This window comes from Macrotis lagotis, chromosome 4 (genome assembly GCF_037893015.1).
Source record: "Macrotis lagotis isolate mMagLag1 chromosome 4, bilby.v1.9.chrom.fasta, whole genome shotgun sequence".
NCBI classification, from domain to species: domain Eukaryota; kingdom Metazoa; phylum Chordata; class Mammalia; order Peramelemorphia; family Peramelidae; genus Macrotis; species Macrotis lagotis.
This window is the reverse complement of record NC_133661.1, coordinates 71,664,154-71,679,761: the sequence shown is the minus strand read 5'-3', so window position 1 is coordinate 71,679,761 and position 15,608 is coordinate 71,664,154. Positions and strand designations below refer to the sequence as shown.

Here is a 15,608-nt window from a genome sequence, read left to right as displayed (position 1 = left end):
AGTGCATAAATTATTCTTCTGGCACTATTCAATCATTGAGTTCATGTGAGCCTTTTTATGTATCTGCTGTCTGCTTTTTTCATACTCCCATGTTCAGACATCAAACTTTATGATTTAATTTTTAAAGTTAAAACCAGGGTTTTAGTTTTCTTTTTCCCTTCTTCTATTCTCTCACTGGGAAGAGGTTTAAATTGGGACAAATACAAAACTTAAGGACAGATCTGCCAGCAATACAGCTCTTTTTTTAGATATGTACTTCAAAAAATAATTGTGAAGTTCTGGCATTTTGGTAATTGATGATGACTCAACCTTGGAGTCATCCTGGATTCTTCTTTCTCCTTAACCACTCCACCCCCACTTAATGGGTTGCAAAATCTTGATCCTACTTCAACATCTCTTAAATCTGTCCCTTCTTCCCACCCACATGGTCACTGCTTTCATACCTCTCATCTAGACTTCTGTGTAGTGTCTCTTCCCCCTCCAGTTCATCCTCTACCAGCTTCCAAGATAATTTTTCTAGAGTATATGTCCAACCATGTCACTGCATTGCTTGGAATCTTCCTTGGCTCCCTAATTGCTTCTTGGATACAGTACCCAACGCCTCAGCTTGGCATTTAAAGCCCTTCCCAGTCTGGCTTTCAGTGACCATTATGGAGTTATTGCATATCTCCCCATCATTCCCTTTCTGTTCCAACCAACCTCCTATGTGCTGTTTTCCAGATTTGGTATTTCATCTCTGTCCCTTCTGCTTTAGCACAATCTGTCCCCCATATCTGGAATGCATTCCCTCCTTCTTCTGCCTTCCATAATCCTCAGATTTGTTGAAGATTGGACTCAGGAGCTACCTTCTTCAGAAAGCCTTTCCCAATCCCCACATTGCTTTTCTCCATGCTTCAGTGGAATAGAATTTCCCTGAGGGGAGGGCTGTTTTTCACATCACCTTCTTATCTCCAATATGTAGTACAATACCCTACTCAAAGTAAAAACTTCTTGAATTTGGTGCCACTTTAAATTCCTCAGTAACACTCATTCCATAGAACCAATCTATACTCAAATCTCATTTTTTTCTACCTTCACATGACCAACTTATCAATAAATGTCTGGGGTTACAAAAAGAGGCAAAGACAGCTCCTGCCCTCAAGAAATTTATAATCTGTTTGGGGAATTAACCTGCAAACATTTATTTTAGGCATCTCCTCTTCATTCACACAGACACCACCCTGGTGTAATCCCTCATCAGCTTATCTCTGACTATTGAATGGTTGGTATTCTTTCCTCAAGTTTTTCTACTTTCAGTCCATTATCCACTCAACTGTCAAAATAACCTTGTCATGCCCTACTCAACAAAATTTAGTGATCACCTATTACCTCAAACTTCTGGCTTTTAAAACCCAGAGCAGCCTGGCCTCTTCCTACCTTTTCAGTCTTCTTTTATTTTAGTCCACCTCCCTCCCCATCTCCATGTTTTTCACAATCCAGAATCTACATTGGACTACTTGCCATTCCTCACACAGTATGTTCCAATGTGAATCCATGCTTTTTAAATGGCCATTCTTCATTTCTTTTCTCAAGTTCTCCTCAATTTTCTGGCTTCCTCCAAGACTCAACTTAAATTATCTTCTACAAAAGGACTAGCAAGTTCTTTTATTCTCCCTATTCCTCCTCAGTTTCTGAGATTACGGCCTATATATACTGCATATATTTTGTAGGTACAATTTTTTTTAATGCTTTCTTCTCCTTTAGAATTCAAGCACCTTGAGAGGAAGGACTGTTTTTTACCATTTTTTGTATTAGTACAATCCTTGATTTGTAGAAAGCACATGTTGATGCCTATTGAACAAATGATTAAATTAAATAATGACTCTATAACATTTGTGGATCACATTCATTATTTTGTACTCTGGGAAACCAGAACCTTAGGAACAGGGGCATAGGTGTGCAAAGAAATGATCTGAAATGCATCTAAAAGCATAAAAATCTCCAAGCTACTATTTGGAATGAGAATATTTAGAAATTCCCTCCTTGGGAGAAATTACTTTGTTTTTCAAGACTCCCAAAGCAGCAGAATGGTGTAATGGAAGGAAGTCTGAATTTAGACAGATTATTTTTTTGGGGGGGTAAGACAGTCTGAGATAAGTGACTTACCCAGGGTCACAGAGCTAGTAAGTGTTAAGTGTCTGATGCCAAATTTGCACTCAGGTGTTCCTGACTCCAGGGTCCCTAGCTACCCCATTACTTGGGCTTGAAATACAGTTTTGTTGATGCTACCTGTATGACCTCTGAACCTTAGTTTTCTTATATGTAAAATGAGAAAGGTATAGGGTAGGTAGTCTTGGTTCCTTCTGACCTTGAAATTCTATAGTATCTTAAATATTTATTAATAAATATTTTTTGAAGAGGTTAGGTTTAAGGACAGAGGATGATGTAGTAAGAAAAATTGGACCAAACGGAAAAAACTGATTATTTCCAAACGTGATGTGACCTATTGCAAAGTGGTAGATGCCTACTTTAGTTTTGATTTCAGTCTATCTTTTAATTCTTTATTTGCATATGTCCATAGACAATAAAATATAAAACCTTTTGACTGATGTTAGAACCTGTCTTAAAACAATGCATCTATTTGAAACAAGGGTTTTTATCATGGATTTGGGTAGAGAAGTTGTAATGGTCATCATTATATTAAGAACCTAAAATTGGTTTATAATCTTTATAAATTTAGAAATTTTTATTATATCAACAAAAAACCCCATTATATAAATATTTAAATAGCAAGAAATTTCGTCTTCCAGAATTCCCAGGACTTCACATAAGGTAGAACAAAAATAATTACCAATGAATCAATAACCATTTATTTTGTGGCTACTTACTGTATGCCAGATACTACATATAGGGGTAGGAAGACATTCCCATTGGCAAGCAAATAAGATGCTTTTGATCTGTGGATCATTCTAGGTCCATATGGAATTCTATGTCATTGGCTTTCTTTTATTTTTTTCCTTTCTTTACTCTTTTCCCCCATTTGTTATGGGGATTTCACTATTAGTTTTTTGCAAGGCAAATGGGATTAAGTGGCTTGCCCAGGGCCACAAGGCTAGGTAATTATTAAGTGTTTGAGGCGGGATTTGAACTCAGGTACTCCTGACTCCAGGGTTGGTGCTCTATCCACTGTGCCACCTAGCTGCCCCTCATGATTTTTATGTTACATATTCACTTGTTTATACCATAATAACATTCTCTTATTACAATGTGCCATAATTTATTTAGAAATTTTAAAAAATGATTGATAAGTTTTTTTCCATTTTTCTCTAAACAGAGCAGCTATAAATTATTTTTGTAGAATTTTTGTAGAATCAGGTTATTTTTTCCCCTTTTCATAGAAATTTCGTATAAAATTTTAGGCATACTAGCAACAGCCCACACTTATGTAGCCAATTAGGTTTTCAGGGTTTCATGTATAGCTTCATTTAACCTGAAATAGAATCACTGGAAGAAAAAATTATTATTTTTATGACTATATTGTTCTCCAGAATGTCCATAAAAGTCTTAAGTCCCACAGACAGTATATAGTAAGACATCTATTAACCCACACTCTTTCCAACATTGGATTTCATTAATTTTTGACATTTTTAACATTCTACAATTGAAATGTATATATGTAACATTCTAGTGGGTATAAGGTAGAATATTAAATTTGTCTCAATTTACATTTTCTCCAATTATTAAGCAACTTGAGCAGCTTTTTTGGGGGGGAAGGGGAAATCATGCAGCAAGAGATAATAGTTGATAGAAATCTGGCCTCTGAGACAGAAAAGACCTCTGATCACATATTGCTTCTGATGCATAGTGACAGGGTGATCTGGAGCAAATCACTTAATATCTTTAAGATTTTAAGTTGCAGAAAAGGTATAGACCTGCTTTGGTGGAGCTTCCCCCAATCCTTGTCTGCAGCCTTTCTACATCCCCACAATTCCTTTACTCCCTGGCTCTGAAATCATAGGGTTATATGCCAGCCATACATTTGTCTTTGCCATACATTTGCACTTTACCTAGTCCTATAAAATGATTTATTGGCATTTTGATTGATCTTATAAATGAATCTAGTAATTTGGAAAATATTGGTCAACCAAAACATAAATTTGGGGTACTCCTCCATTTATTCATTTTTTTTTAGGTTTTTTTGCAAGCCAAATGGGGTTAAGTAGCTTGCCCAAGGCCACACAGCTAGGTAATTATTAAGTGTCTGAGACCGGATTTGAACCCAGGTACTCCTGACTCCAAGGCCGGTGCTTTATCCACTACACCACCTAGCTGCCCCCATTTATTCATTTCTTCACTAACTTTTTGGTCAAAAGAAAATACCTTGAAGTTATATCTGTACAGTCCTATTATATGTCTTGTTTGTGCATGGATATTTGATAAATTCCCTTTCTATCAATTTCACTTGATTCTTTGGGGTTTATAGAAATGCAGATTTGTGGTTTATCTTTACAATTTTTTTTAATGCAATGGGTTAAGTGACTTGCCCAAGGTCACACAGGTAATATGTTTGGAACTCAGGTCCTTCTGACTCCAGAGCTGGTTCTCTATCCACTGCACCATCTAGCTGTCTGGGTTTATCTTGTATTCACCTGGTTTACTAGAATCATTTTGATGCTTCTAGAGTTTTCTAAGTATCTATACATGTTGGCTACTTACATTGTGAGCTCTTTAAGAGCAGGGAATTTCTTTATACCCCAACACTCAATGCAAGGTCTCAATTATAGAAAGCAATTAATAAATGCTTATTGATTTACTGAAATCAGTGAACAGATATTTTAACTTACTGAAGTTTATTTCTTTGATTCCTTCAAACATATTTCCTTGTTGCTATTATGTGTGTGTGTGTGTGTGTATGATTTCTCAATGACTTCTCCCTTCTTCCCCTTAGGTTTTTCTTGTCTCCTAACAGGAGTCCAGTTTGATGTTAGCCATGTTTTATAAAATTTGCTTCACTCCACACCTGTCTAACTTCCTACCTGAACTGAACTATCCAGAGTTCATGATGAGTTACCTATTAATTGACAAATCTAATGACTTTTCCTCTTTGCTCATCATTATTGATCTTTGGCACTTAACACCATGGATCACCTTCTTCTCCTGTTTACTCTCTCCTCTCATTTTTTTTTTGTGGTTTTCTTAGCTGCCCAATTATTCTTTCTTTGCCTCCTTTACTTTCATTCATGCCATGCCCACTAACTTGGTTTGTTTCCTCTTCTTCTATTGTCTCTTACTTAAAGGGCTCCTCAGGTTCCAAAGTTTCAAATGATAACTCTATGGTGATGATTCCCAGATTTATTTGTCTGGTCCTAAGTTCTAGTTCCACAGAATCAAATGCCTCTTGGACATTTAAAACTGGACGTCTTGTAGGCATCTTAGATTCATTATTTCCAACACGGAACTCATTTTTTTTTTAACTCCCAAATTGTCCCTCCTTTTCTGGTTCTATGGGGACCACCACTATGCTTCTAGTCAGCTAGGCTCACAACCTTGGTATCATTCTTATCTTCTTACTCTCACTCACTGCTCACCCAAATCTTATCTTTTCTACCTACAATTCTTTTTTATTGTGGATCTTTATGTACCTTGCTCAGAACCTCATTGTTTCTTGCTTGACTAGTTTCTCTGTTTCATATGTCTCTTACTCAAATCTTTCTTCCAGCAAAATCCCAAAGTGATGTTCTTTAAGGAATAGATATGACTGTGTCATACTCCCTCAACTCCTTAAGAACCAATGGTTCCCTGGGACTTTTGAAATCAAATTTGAATTCTTCTTATCATTTAAAACTCTCAATAAACTATTTCCTTCTCTATTAAACTTTCTTAAACTTCTCTCTTCTTAAATTTATATCTAGCTTAAATTTCTATCTCTTTCAAACCTTCTTAAACTTTTCTACCTTCAGATCCAGCTATACTGGCTTATTTACATTTTCTTCTGATTTTATAACTTTGTACTGGCTGCCCTCTATGCCTAGAATGCTCTTCCCCTCTCACCTGTGCCTCTTAACTCCCACCCCCCCCCCCAGTTTCTTCTTTTTCAAATTCCAGGTTTTGTGGGAACCCTTTTCCAGGTCTCCCCACAGTCTAATTCTCAATCCTCCTAAATTGCCTTCTATGTTCATCTTGTAGGTAGGTAATTCTTCACATGTCTGTCCATAGAAATGTTTGCCCCTTAAGAGCAGGGGATGTTTTTTGCTGTTCTTTGTATCCCTAGTACTTGGTTATGTAGTTGGCAAAGTAAACAAAAACAAACAAATGCAAAAACAACAAAGACCTGGAAAACAATATATCTGATAGCCATGAAAAGCAATGTATTTGATGGCCATAGCAATAACAATAGGTGATATTAAAAACCAGTATTTCTAGTGTCTTAAGGCATAACACATAAGTGCATTTATGCATTATCTCATTTAATCTTCACAACAACCTTCTGAAGTTAAATGCTATTATTATCTTCATTTTGCAGAAGAGTAAAATGAGAATGAGAGGTTGACTGATTTGATCATCAAATCAATAAACTATATTTGCATCAGTTCATACAATTTCCCAGGTTTTTCTAAATTCTTCTTTGCCATTGATTTCTTTTTCTGGATTTATCTTATTATTTTTAATCTTTAACTTATTATTGTATTGCTAACAAAAAGATTTCAGGTGAATCTACTACTTTATTGCTAGTGATATAATTTCTAAATCTATGTAAAATCCAAATGGTGAAAGGGTCACTCCTGTTTAACACTTGCTTTTCATTGAAGACTTAAAATGTTTTTGATTATATTCACTATTATCATATGATTTCATATGTGCATATATACATATCCATACATGTGTATATAGATGATTATCTATCTGCTAGATAGATCTATCTATTAAAATATAATCTTTCTGTAAGATGATAAAATACACAAGATTATATTATATATATATCAAGTTTTCTTTATATCTAAAGATATAATAATTTAGTCTTTATTTTCTCAAGATAACATTTATTACATTGTTTTACCCCAGTAGTAAACCATTAATTCCTCCCTTTGATAAATCATAATGAATTGCAATGATTTTTTTTGTCAGGGGATGTATTACTATCACTATATATGTCCCCAGTCAAGATCATGTATATATATATATATATATATATATATATATATATATATATATATATATATATATATATATATATATGTATATATATATAATCTCATTAATATTAATATAATAGTTTTTATTATCAGGTCTTTCTTTGTTTGGTTTAGGGATAGATGCTGTATTTGCCTTTGTGGAAAGACTTAAATAGCCAACCATCTCTCTCTCTGTTTTGAAACAACTAAAAAATAAAAAGAGAGTTGATGACCTTAAAAGTTATTTTTTCCCTAAAAGTTTGCAAAGATCTAATTTTGAGACAATCTGGACTGTGTCTCTGGACTGTGTCTCAGTCTGGGTCATGTCTCTGCATGACAATTTTTTTCATGCTCTCTCTAATTTTTCCTTTCCAGACTAGTCAATTTAGGTTATTCAAAATGTGTTTTTTAGTATCGGTTTTATGAAATTTTGTAGAAAGTCATTAATTTTTTAGTTTTTTTAATTTATTGATCTAGAGTCATGTATAATTATCTCTGATAACTTCCTTTATTTTTCTCTGCTTGGCATCATTCTCTCTTCTCATTCCCAGTTTTGTTGATTTGGGTTTGTTTTTATTAGATTCACTAATTGTTTATCAGTTTCACTCATCTATTTTTATGCATTCTTGAAATCATTTATAAGTTGTTTTCTTATTTTCAGTTAAATAGATCTCTGCCCTGATTTTTTGTTGACTTTTCAGTTTTCTGTCGATTTGTTCCATTTTTGCTTAGGTTTGGGTTTATATCCAGCCTCAATTCATTTTTTTTTTCTTTTTCATTGGTTGTAGGAATTTAACACTGTGATTCTACCTCTGAGTACAAGTTATGGTTACATCCTAAAGATATGCCTATCCAGGATCAGTATTATAATTATTTTTAATGTGTATCTCACTGTATGTAAAATTTCCTTTGTTCACTCAGTCCTTATTTAATCGGTCATTTAAACATTACCTTGGGGAAGGGGTCTATTTAATCATATTTATTATAAATTTTATTGAATTTTGATCTATGAAAAGAGGATCTCTGCCTAAATACATTTATATTTATATCTCCATCTGTATCTATATCTACATATGCCTTATATCATTATCACAAAGCATACTTATAGACTTTACAGATACTGAGAAAATCCCAACTTCAATAAGTTTAAGTTCTTCTCATATGATCATCAGATCTAGGTTTTTTAAAAATATTATGTTTAGCACTGTCAAAGCTTTTGTTGGATTTATTGTATATTGATAAAGAGGTATTAAAATATATCAGTATTAATTTCAATCTACTTCAGCTCATAAGACCCTGAGATTTTTCCTTTCTGAACTTTGCTGCAGAATTCCTAGAATTACAAATGTATTGAAAGATATCCTTTCATTTTGAATAAATCTTTTAGAATGATATAATGTTCCTTGGCTCTCGTAATTTTCTGGTTTGACTTGAATTCTATCTATATCATTAGGGTTCTGTTTGTATTTCCTGATTTAATGGTAATATGTTTAATTTTAGACAGTCTTTCATTTTGAATCTATTTAGAAATATCTGAATTAGGTATGTTTGCTGTCAGTAGCATAGTTGGATTTTGCTTTTAAGTCCACTTGCTAATTCTTTGAAATTATTGGGGAAATTTGGCCTATCTGTACTTAGTAATTATAATTATTAGACTTTTCTTGTCCTCATTCATTCACTTGGAAGGGAATACATGCTTCTTTATATCTTTTTCTATTTTTAATCCTAATTTAACAGAATCATTCAATTAATAATAAGACATAGATTACTTAATTTGGATTTCCCCTTTCTGAAGGAGAGGAACTTTGCTTTGGGGTTATATTGATCCTTATCTCTTTTTTCTTTTAGTTTTTCTAAAATATTTCTCTGAAATTTTTGTGATATAGTCAGTGCATTGCTCTAAGACTCATATGTTAGCAATATTCTATCTTGATTATTTTAAATACATATCTTTTTTGGATAGAAAACTGTCATTCAATGGCTTCCTTGAAGGGGATATGTCACTGTAAATTTTTCAACATCTATTTGCTTTTCAAAAGGCATTCTCTTGTCTTCATGAAAGCATATTGGGTTTTGCTTGGGAAATAAGAATGGGTCATTAAACTAGAATTTTTGATTTTGAAAGTAGTACATTCCAATTGCTACATCATCTGGAAACATCAGCTATGTTCTTAATTGTATTTTCCTGGGAAATATTTTTTCTTTTTCTTTTTTTTTTGTCTCATTTCACTTGCTTGTCTTATAAATTCCTTAGCTTTCTAGCTTTGGAGTTTTACTATAATATATATAATCTTGGGTTCCTCCTAATATGTCATTCTGGAAATTATTCCTTTCTGTATTTGGATAATTGCCTTTGTCAAGACTCGGAATTTTTGTGGATTTCTTGAAGTACAGATTCTTTTGTTTTTTCTGATTTTTCTAGGACATCAATCACAAGGTTTTTGTATCTTAGTGTAACATGCAAGGCTTTATGTTTTCAAATAGTTTGTATAATTCAATGATTGTGTGTGTGTGTGTGTGTTCATGTACCATTTCTATATTTTATTGTGATAAATCACTTATTCCTCTGGTAAATGGGTGGTTGCAATTAGATTTTTTTCATATTGGGTTTTTCCTTCATTAGTTCATCTATTTCTTAATTTTTACACCTAATGTTCCTTTTTCTTCAAACCCTTCTTTTATTTGTTCCTGTAATTTTCTTAGCATTGTCAACTCTTGCTTAATTTCTTTTAAGATGTCTTTATCTCCCTGGGGACATAATGAGATATCATGCCTGTTTTTTTGCATCACTTCCATAGGTTCCTTTTTTAGTGCTATTAGTTGGTTCAGTGGCTCTGAATTATCAGCACCATCTTTAGTTTTGTTCATTTTAAATCCTTTATAGTTTTTATTCTGAATGAGTTTTTGCTTTGTTTTGCTTTTTTGGCTTTTGATATTGCTCTTTGTTGTTTGGCAGTGAAAGGTTTGAGAATCAAATTTCCTTAAACCTTTTACCTCAAGCTGACATCTTACCTTGATTCCCTATATTTTTTTTCCTTTTCAAAACCAAAGTGATAGGATATAGACCATTATATTAAACCATGGTATAGGCAAAATATCATTTAATTTTCAACCATAGGATCACATGATCATCATAGAGAGAGAAAACTAAAAAAGGATCTTAGTAATCAGCAAGTTTGACCCCACAACCTTCTATTTTGTAGTAGAGGTCTGAAATAGGTTATATGACTTTTTTTCAGGGTTCTTCTGATTTTATGTACATTGCACTATTCAGATAATTTGACTTCCAGTCCAGGATCTAGTCCTACTTTTGTATATTGGAGAAGTTCCTTCATCTGCCTATACCTCTACAATGAGTCTTAGCATGTTAATCAGATAATCAATCAATCAATCAAAAATTTATTATGAGCTAAATACTATGCTAAGTCCTAGGAATATCAAGAAAGACAGAAACAGTCCCTACCATCAAGGAGTAGATAGATGATGAGAAAGGAAGAGGTCGAGAAGTTTATGACAGAGCCTCAATTTTTATAAGAATGTCCTTATTGCTTCAGAGGGGAGGCCAGGGCACCTTGGGAATTTTGAACAGGTGAGGTTTAGAAAAGTTCCTGCAATATATCAAATTAATTAGGGAAGAATAGGGTGTTTGCCTTCTAGTAGCGAGGGCTAACTTGAGAGTAGATAGCAAATATTTGTAGTGAATACAATCAGAGTGGTTTTGTGATTTCTTCCAGTTCTGTGATTTCTTCAGTGGCATATGATTAGAATAATCAACTTGATGGGGGTCTCAAAGTTACCTCTAGCAAATGATTACTTCTTAAGTTATAAACTACCAGGAAGATATGTAAATGTCTTTTGTTGGCTAGGGTAAGGAAGAGTCATTGAGTGAAGTATAGTAATAGCAAGAATATAATTATAGCCATAACCACAAGAAGATTTAACTGACATCTATATATTGATTTAAGATGTTCCAAATGCTTTCTGTTATATGATCTCATTTGACCTGTACAACATCCCAGTTAGGTAGATGCTATTAATACTAATAAAGATTAAAAGTAATAATTTAAGCCTGAGGCAAAGGGAAAGCATGTGTTATCACCTTCTAGCACTAATTCATATGATCTTGAAGCCCAGGCTCTTAGCGTCCTTATCCTAACTCACATGGATAAATAGCAACCTTAGGTTAGTTAAATCTATCCTTTGGGTTCTAAGGGTGGCCTTGAGGGATAGGTCAATATTTTTAATGCTATCTGACTCATGAGTCCCCACTAGTGTTCTTCTTCCAATAATGATGGGTTAATTATCAATTAGTTAGCTAGGCATAATTAGCTTTTAGAAAGAGGTGTTTACTAAGGAGAAGGAGTAAGATCAATTGGTATGTAATATTCCTTCAAAGGCATATGACATACCTTGTGACCATGAGTATGTATAACGTCAAAGAGGGAAGAGAGGTAAAGCTTAAAAATCACAGGCTATGAAGAAGTAATTCACAAAAGAGTATCTCCTCTATCTGTGATGGCCATCAGTCATATCTATAAATTTAGGCAATATATGTGAACATGTATATCTTATATGGATACATATATCTTACAGAAAGAATCCTTAACAATTAGAAGTATCAGAAATTGGAATTGGATACCTCAGGAGGAAGAAGTTTCTACCTTACAAGAGATCTTTAAGAAAAAGCTATCAGACAGATAGTAGAGTTTCATAGACAAGTCATGCTGTATTAGATGGCTTCTGAAGTCACAGCAGTGACATTTTGAAAAAATTTCACATATATTGTCAGGTACTTTTTATGCCCAGTTATTTAATAAGAACCCTGAGGTCCAGAAAAAATAAGTACCGTGCTTAAGGTAAGTTAATATTAAGCTCTGTGTCTCTGTACACCATATTCCATGCTCTTTTCTGCATGATGATGAACAACAACCATAATAGGAGCCACCTAGAAAAATGATAATTCTGCATAATTCTATAACATACTTGAATTGAGCTTAAATGTACAGTTTGTAGAAGAAGAATCTTTTAAGTGGAAAAAAATACAATTCTGATAAGCAAACTAATTAGTATTCTTAAAACTGGACTTTTAAATCAACTGTTAATATCACTGATCAAGACCAAGGATTTGGAAAACACAGTCTACCAAGTGAAATAACCAGGCAGTCTACATATATGAACATTTCTTCTAGTAACTTTATGAATTCCTTTGGCTGGGGTGTTTGTGTATATCTTTGGTGATGAAATAAAAGAAATACATTAAAAAAAACAAAACAAAAAAGGAAGTAATCTCATAGCTCCTAGAGGCTAGAAATATGTTTTTTCCTTTTGTAGGGTTCTGAAAAGTTCCCTTTTGACTTGGTGTAGCATCTCCCATGGACTGCTTGTGGAACTATGGAGTGGTCTGTTCAGTCTGTTCTTGGTTTCTAGTGTATAATTTCTTGCTATCTGATAGCCTATCTGATATCCTATCTGATAGAATGCTGTTGGGAAATTGGGAAATTCTCTGGACCTCTGAAGTTCACAAGGTCCTCCTCTAATCAAAGGAAAAAAAAAAGAAGCAGACTTAATTGATACACTCTCCTCTCCATACAAGACGTTGCTTTTCAGGGGTTTGGTCAAAATATACTTTCCTGGCTCATATTCATGCTCAAATTTTTAGGTCTAAATTGACTTGATATTTTATAGACAACCCCAAGAGTTTGGTCAAGTTTCTTTGGCCAATCCAAACATGCTTCCTAGGCAAGTCACTCCAGTTCAGTGATCTCAAACTCAAATAGAAATGGGGACTACTGAATCATGCATAAAGGATGTAGTGTGGGCCACATCCTGACTTAGAAAGCCACATGTTATTATCTTTCTTCTATATATTTTTGTTTATTTTAAAAATATTTCCCATTTCATTTTAACTTCTTTTGGGTCATCTTCAGGATACCAAGGGAAGTATGCAGCTCAAATTTGACACTTCTACTCCAATTAATCAAGGGATTTCTATATTTATTGGTTGAAATATATTTTCACCTTATTAAGACATCACACATACATTAAATGGGGGGGGACAATTTGTTTGATTTACTCAATTAAACCCCACTCATATAATATTCATAGGACCAGAGATCTAGATCTTGAAGCAACCTCAGTGGCCATCTTGTGTTCAGTTAGGGGTTCTTTAAGTTAATGAAGTTGAGGTCCAAGTTTACATAGATAAATTCCACTGACAATGTGTCTAAATAACTTGGGTAGGATGAAGTTACATAATAGTTGTTATATACTTCTTTTTTTTTTTCCCTTTTCTTTTCAGAGTTGGCTACCCAGTGATCCCCCGAAGACAACATATAGGTAAGACTTTTACCTTCTCAGGGGAATTATTGTAAATAAACCAGTATGATTCTGAGGATAAAACTGATTAATTAAATCTGAGAGACTATGAGGTAGGAAATGGTGACATTTTAAAAACAGAAAACAACACTTTCCAAGGATATATTTCCTTTTAATTTGAAAGTTCATTAAATCATGTCATGTCTTTTCTTAAGTTTAAAAAGTTTTAGCATTGCTAATCATTTAGGATAGAGGGGTTGGATCTGTAGTATAAGGGATAATTAGTGAAGAATGATTTAGAAGAGCTTGAAAACTGAAAAATACCCTCATGAAATCATAGTTCTAAAGTAGATTCTGACCTTACAAATCTACCTCATCAAATTATTTCATTTCCTAGGTAGAGAAGCTAAAATGTTCTCCAAATGGCAGAAATCAGAACTATAATCTGGGACATCTGACTTAATAATAACAATAATAGTTGGAATTTCTATAGTACTTTAAGGTTAGCAAAGCACTTTAGAAATATTATCTCATTTAATTCTCACAACTGGAAAGTAGAGACTATTACCATCATCTTCACTTGATAGATGAAGAAACCAAGGAACAGAATTTGGAGGTCATACAGATAGTAAATGTCTAAGACTAGATTTGAATTCAGGTCTTCAAAAAACCAAAGACTAATGCTGTAACTACTAGCTGCTTACCTTGACTAATTTAGGACTACTCTTGTTCCAATATAATCTTATGCTTTATATTAAGGCATGACTGTGTCTCAACTAATGTAAATAATGAATGCCCTGATGGCTTTGAATTCTTATTGCTTACTTCCTTTGGGCTAGAATCAATGATTATATTTGAAATAATTACACATTTGAATAGTGAAAATTTTAAAAAATGGGACCCTGAAGAGGGAATTCATTACTTGTGCTAATTGGGTCCTGGTTGTAATTCTGTCTGAGAGTATAAAGTGGATAGAGAGGCGGTGTCAGAATCAGGAAGACCTAGGTTTTAGCTATATTTCTGACATCCATAGGATTTCGTTTTTTTGTTTATTTTAGATTTTTTCAAGGCAATGGGGTTATAAGTGGCTTGCCCAAGGCCACACGGCTAGGTAATTATTAAGTGTCTGAGGTTGGATTTGAACCCAGGTACTCCTGACTCTAAGGCCAGTGCTCTATTCACTGTGCCACCTAGCTGCCCCTACAACTACAGTATTTCAAAAGTCTTAGTACAGTTTTAATTTATCATTTTATGGGACACTTCAGGTGACCCTGAGCAAATCACTTAGCCTCTAAATGTTCTAGGCAACTTTTGAAACTATAAATTGTGGTACAAGTATCCATTTGCTTCAGTAGCAGGCATTTCCTTATGGCGACTTCCTTATACCTATGAAGTCACAGTTTTGTCCAAACTTCCTTTCCCTCCAAACCATCTAGGTAGTTTTCAAATTTGCTCTTCTTGAAATTATAATTATGTTATTGGTCCAGTCCATTTGGAAATTTGAATACTGCAGCTAATTCAGGGCATTCACCTTAATGGGATATCATTCTAGAAATAAACATATATAGTCCATTCTTGTGATTTCATTGTGGCAAGGAACAGCTTGTAGTGGAAACTCCCTCTGCATATTTAGATTAGAAGCTTGTCAATAATTTAATAATTGCTGGTTCAGAGAAAGGGTTCTTAATCTGGGGTCTGTGACCCTGTTTTATAAATATTTTGATATTTGGTTTCCTTTGTAATCACATATATTTTATTTTGTGAAATTAGAGTATGTTGGTTTTACCAAGCTTCCAAATGTATCCATGATACCAAAAATAAATAAATGAATGAATGAATTTTTTGAGAATTCCTGACTTAGAGAATTGCCTGAGGAAAGAATAGGTTAAGTGATTTGCCAATGATTAATTAGCCAGCATACATCGGGGACAGAACTTGAATCCAGGTCTTCTCCTCTCAAAGACTGGTCCCTAAATCCAACTCTTCTATGACCTTTTAAACATAAGTATGTTTTAAGTTAAAGAGCAGGGCTATGTTCTAATAATTATCAAAGCCTGGATATGATCATTCTATAATGCAAAGATCATTTGAAAATGTGGAAAAGACCATTGGAAAAGTGTTCAATTTCTAAAGCAGTTTTGT

At 33.8% G+C, this 15,608-nt stretch overlaps 1 protein-coding gene across 2 annotated transcripts in view; it reads left to right on the top strand.

The window, feature by feature from the left end:
- LOC141521015 (tyrosine-protein phosphatase non-receptor type 20-like) overlaps positions 1-15,608 on the top strand; it is a 292,732-nt gene that overhangs the window by 194,013 nt on the left and 83,111 nt on the right. For both annotated transcript variants that reach the window (XM_074233097.1, XM_074233089.1), the window contains exon 32: positions 13,450-13,487. In XM_074233097.1, coding sequence (XP_074089198.1) covers positions 13,450-13,487 — 38 coding nt within the window. The remainder of the gene's footprint in view (positions 1-13,449; positions 13,488-15,608) is intronic.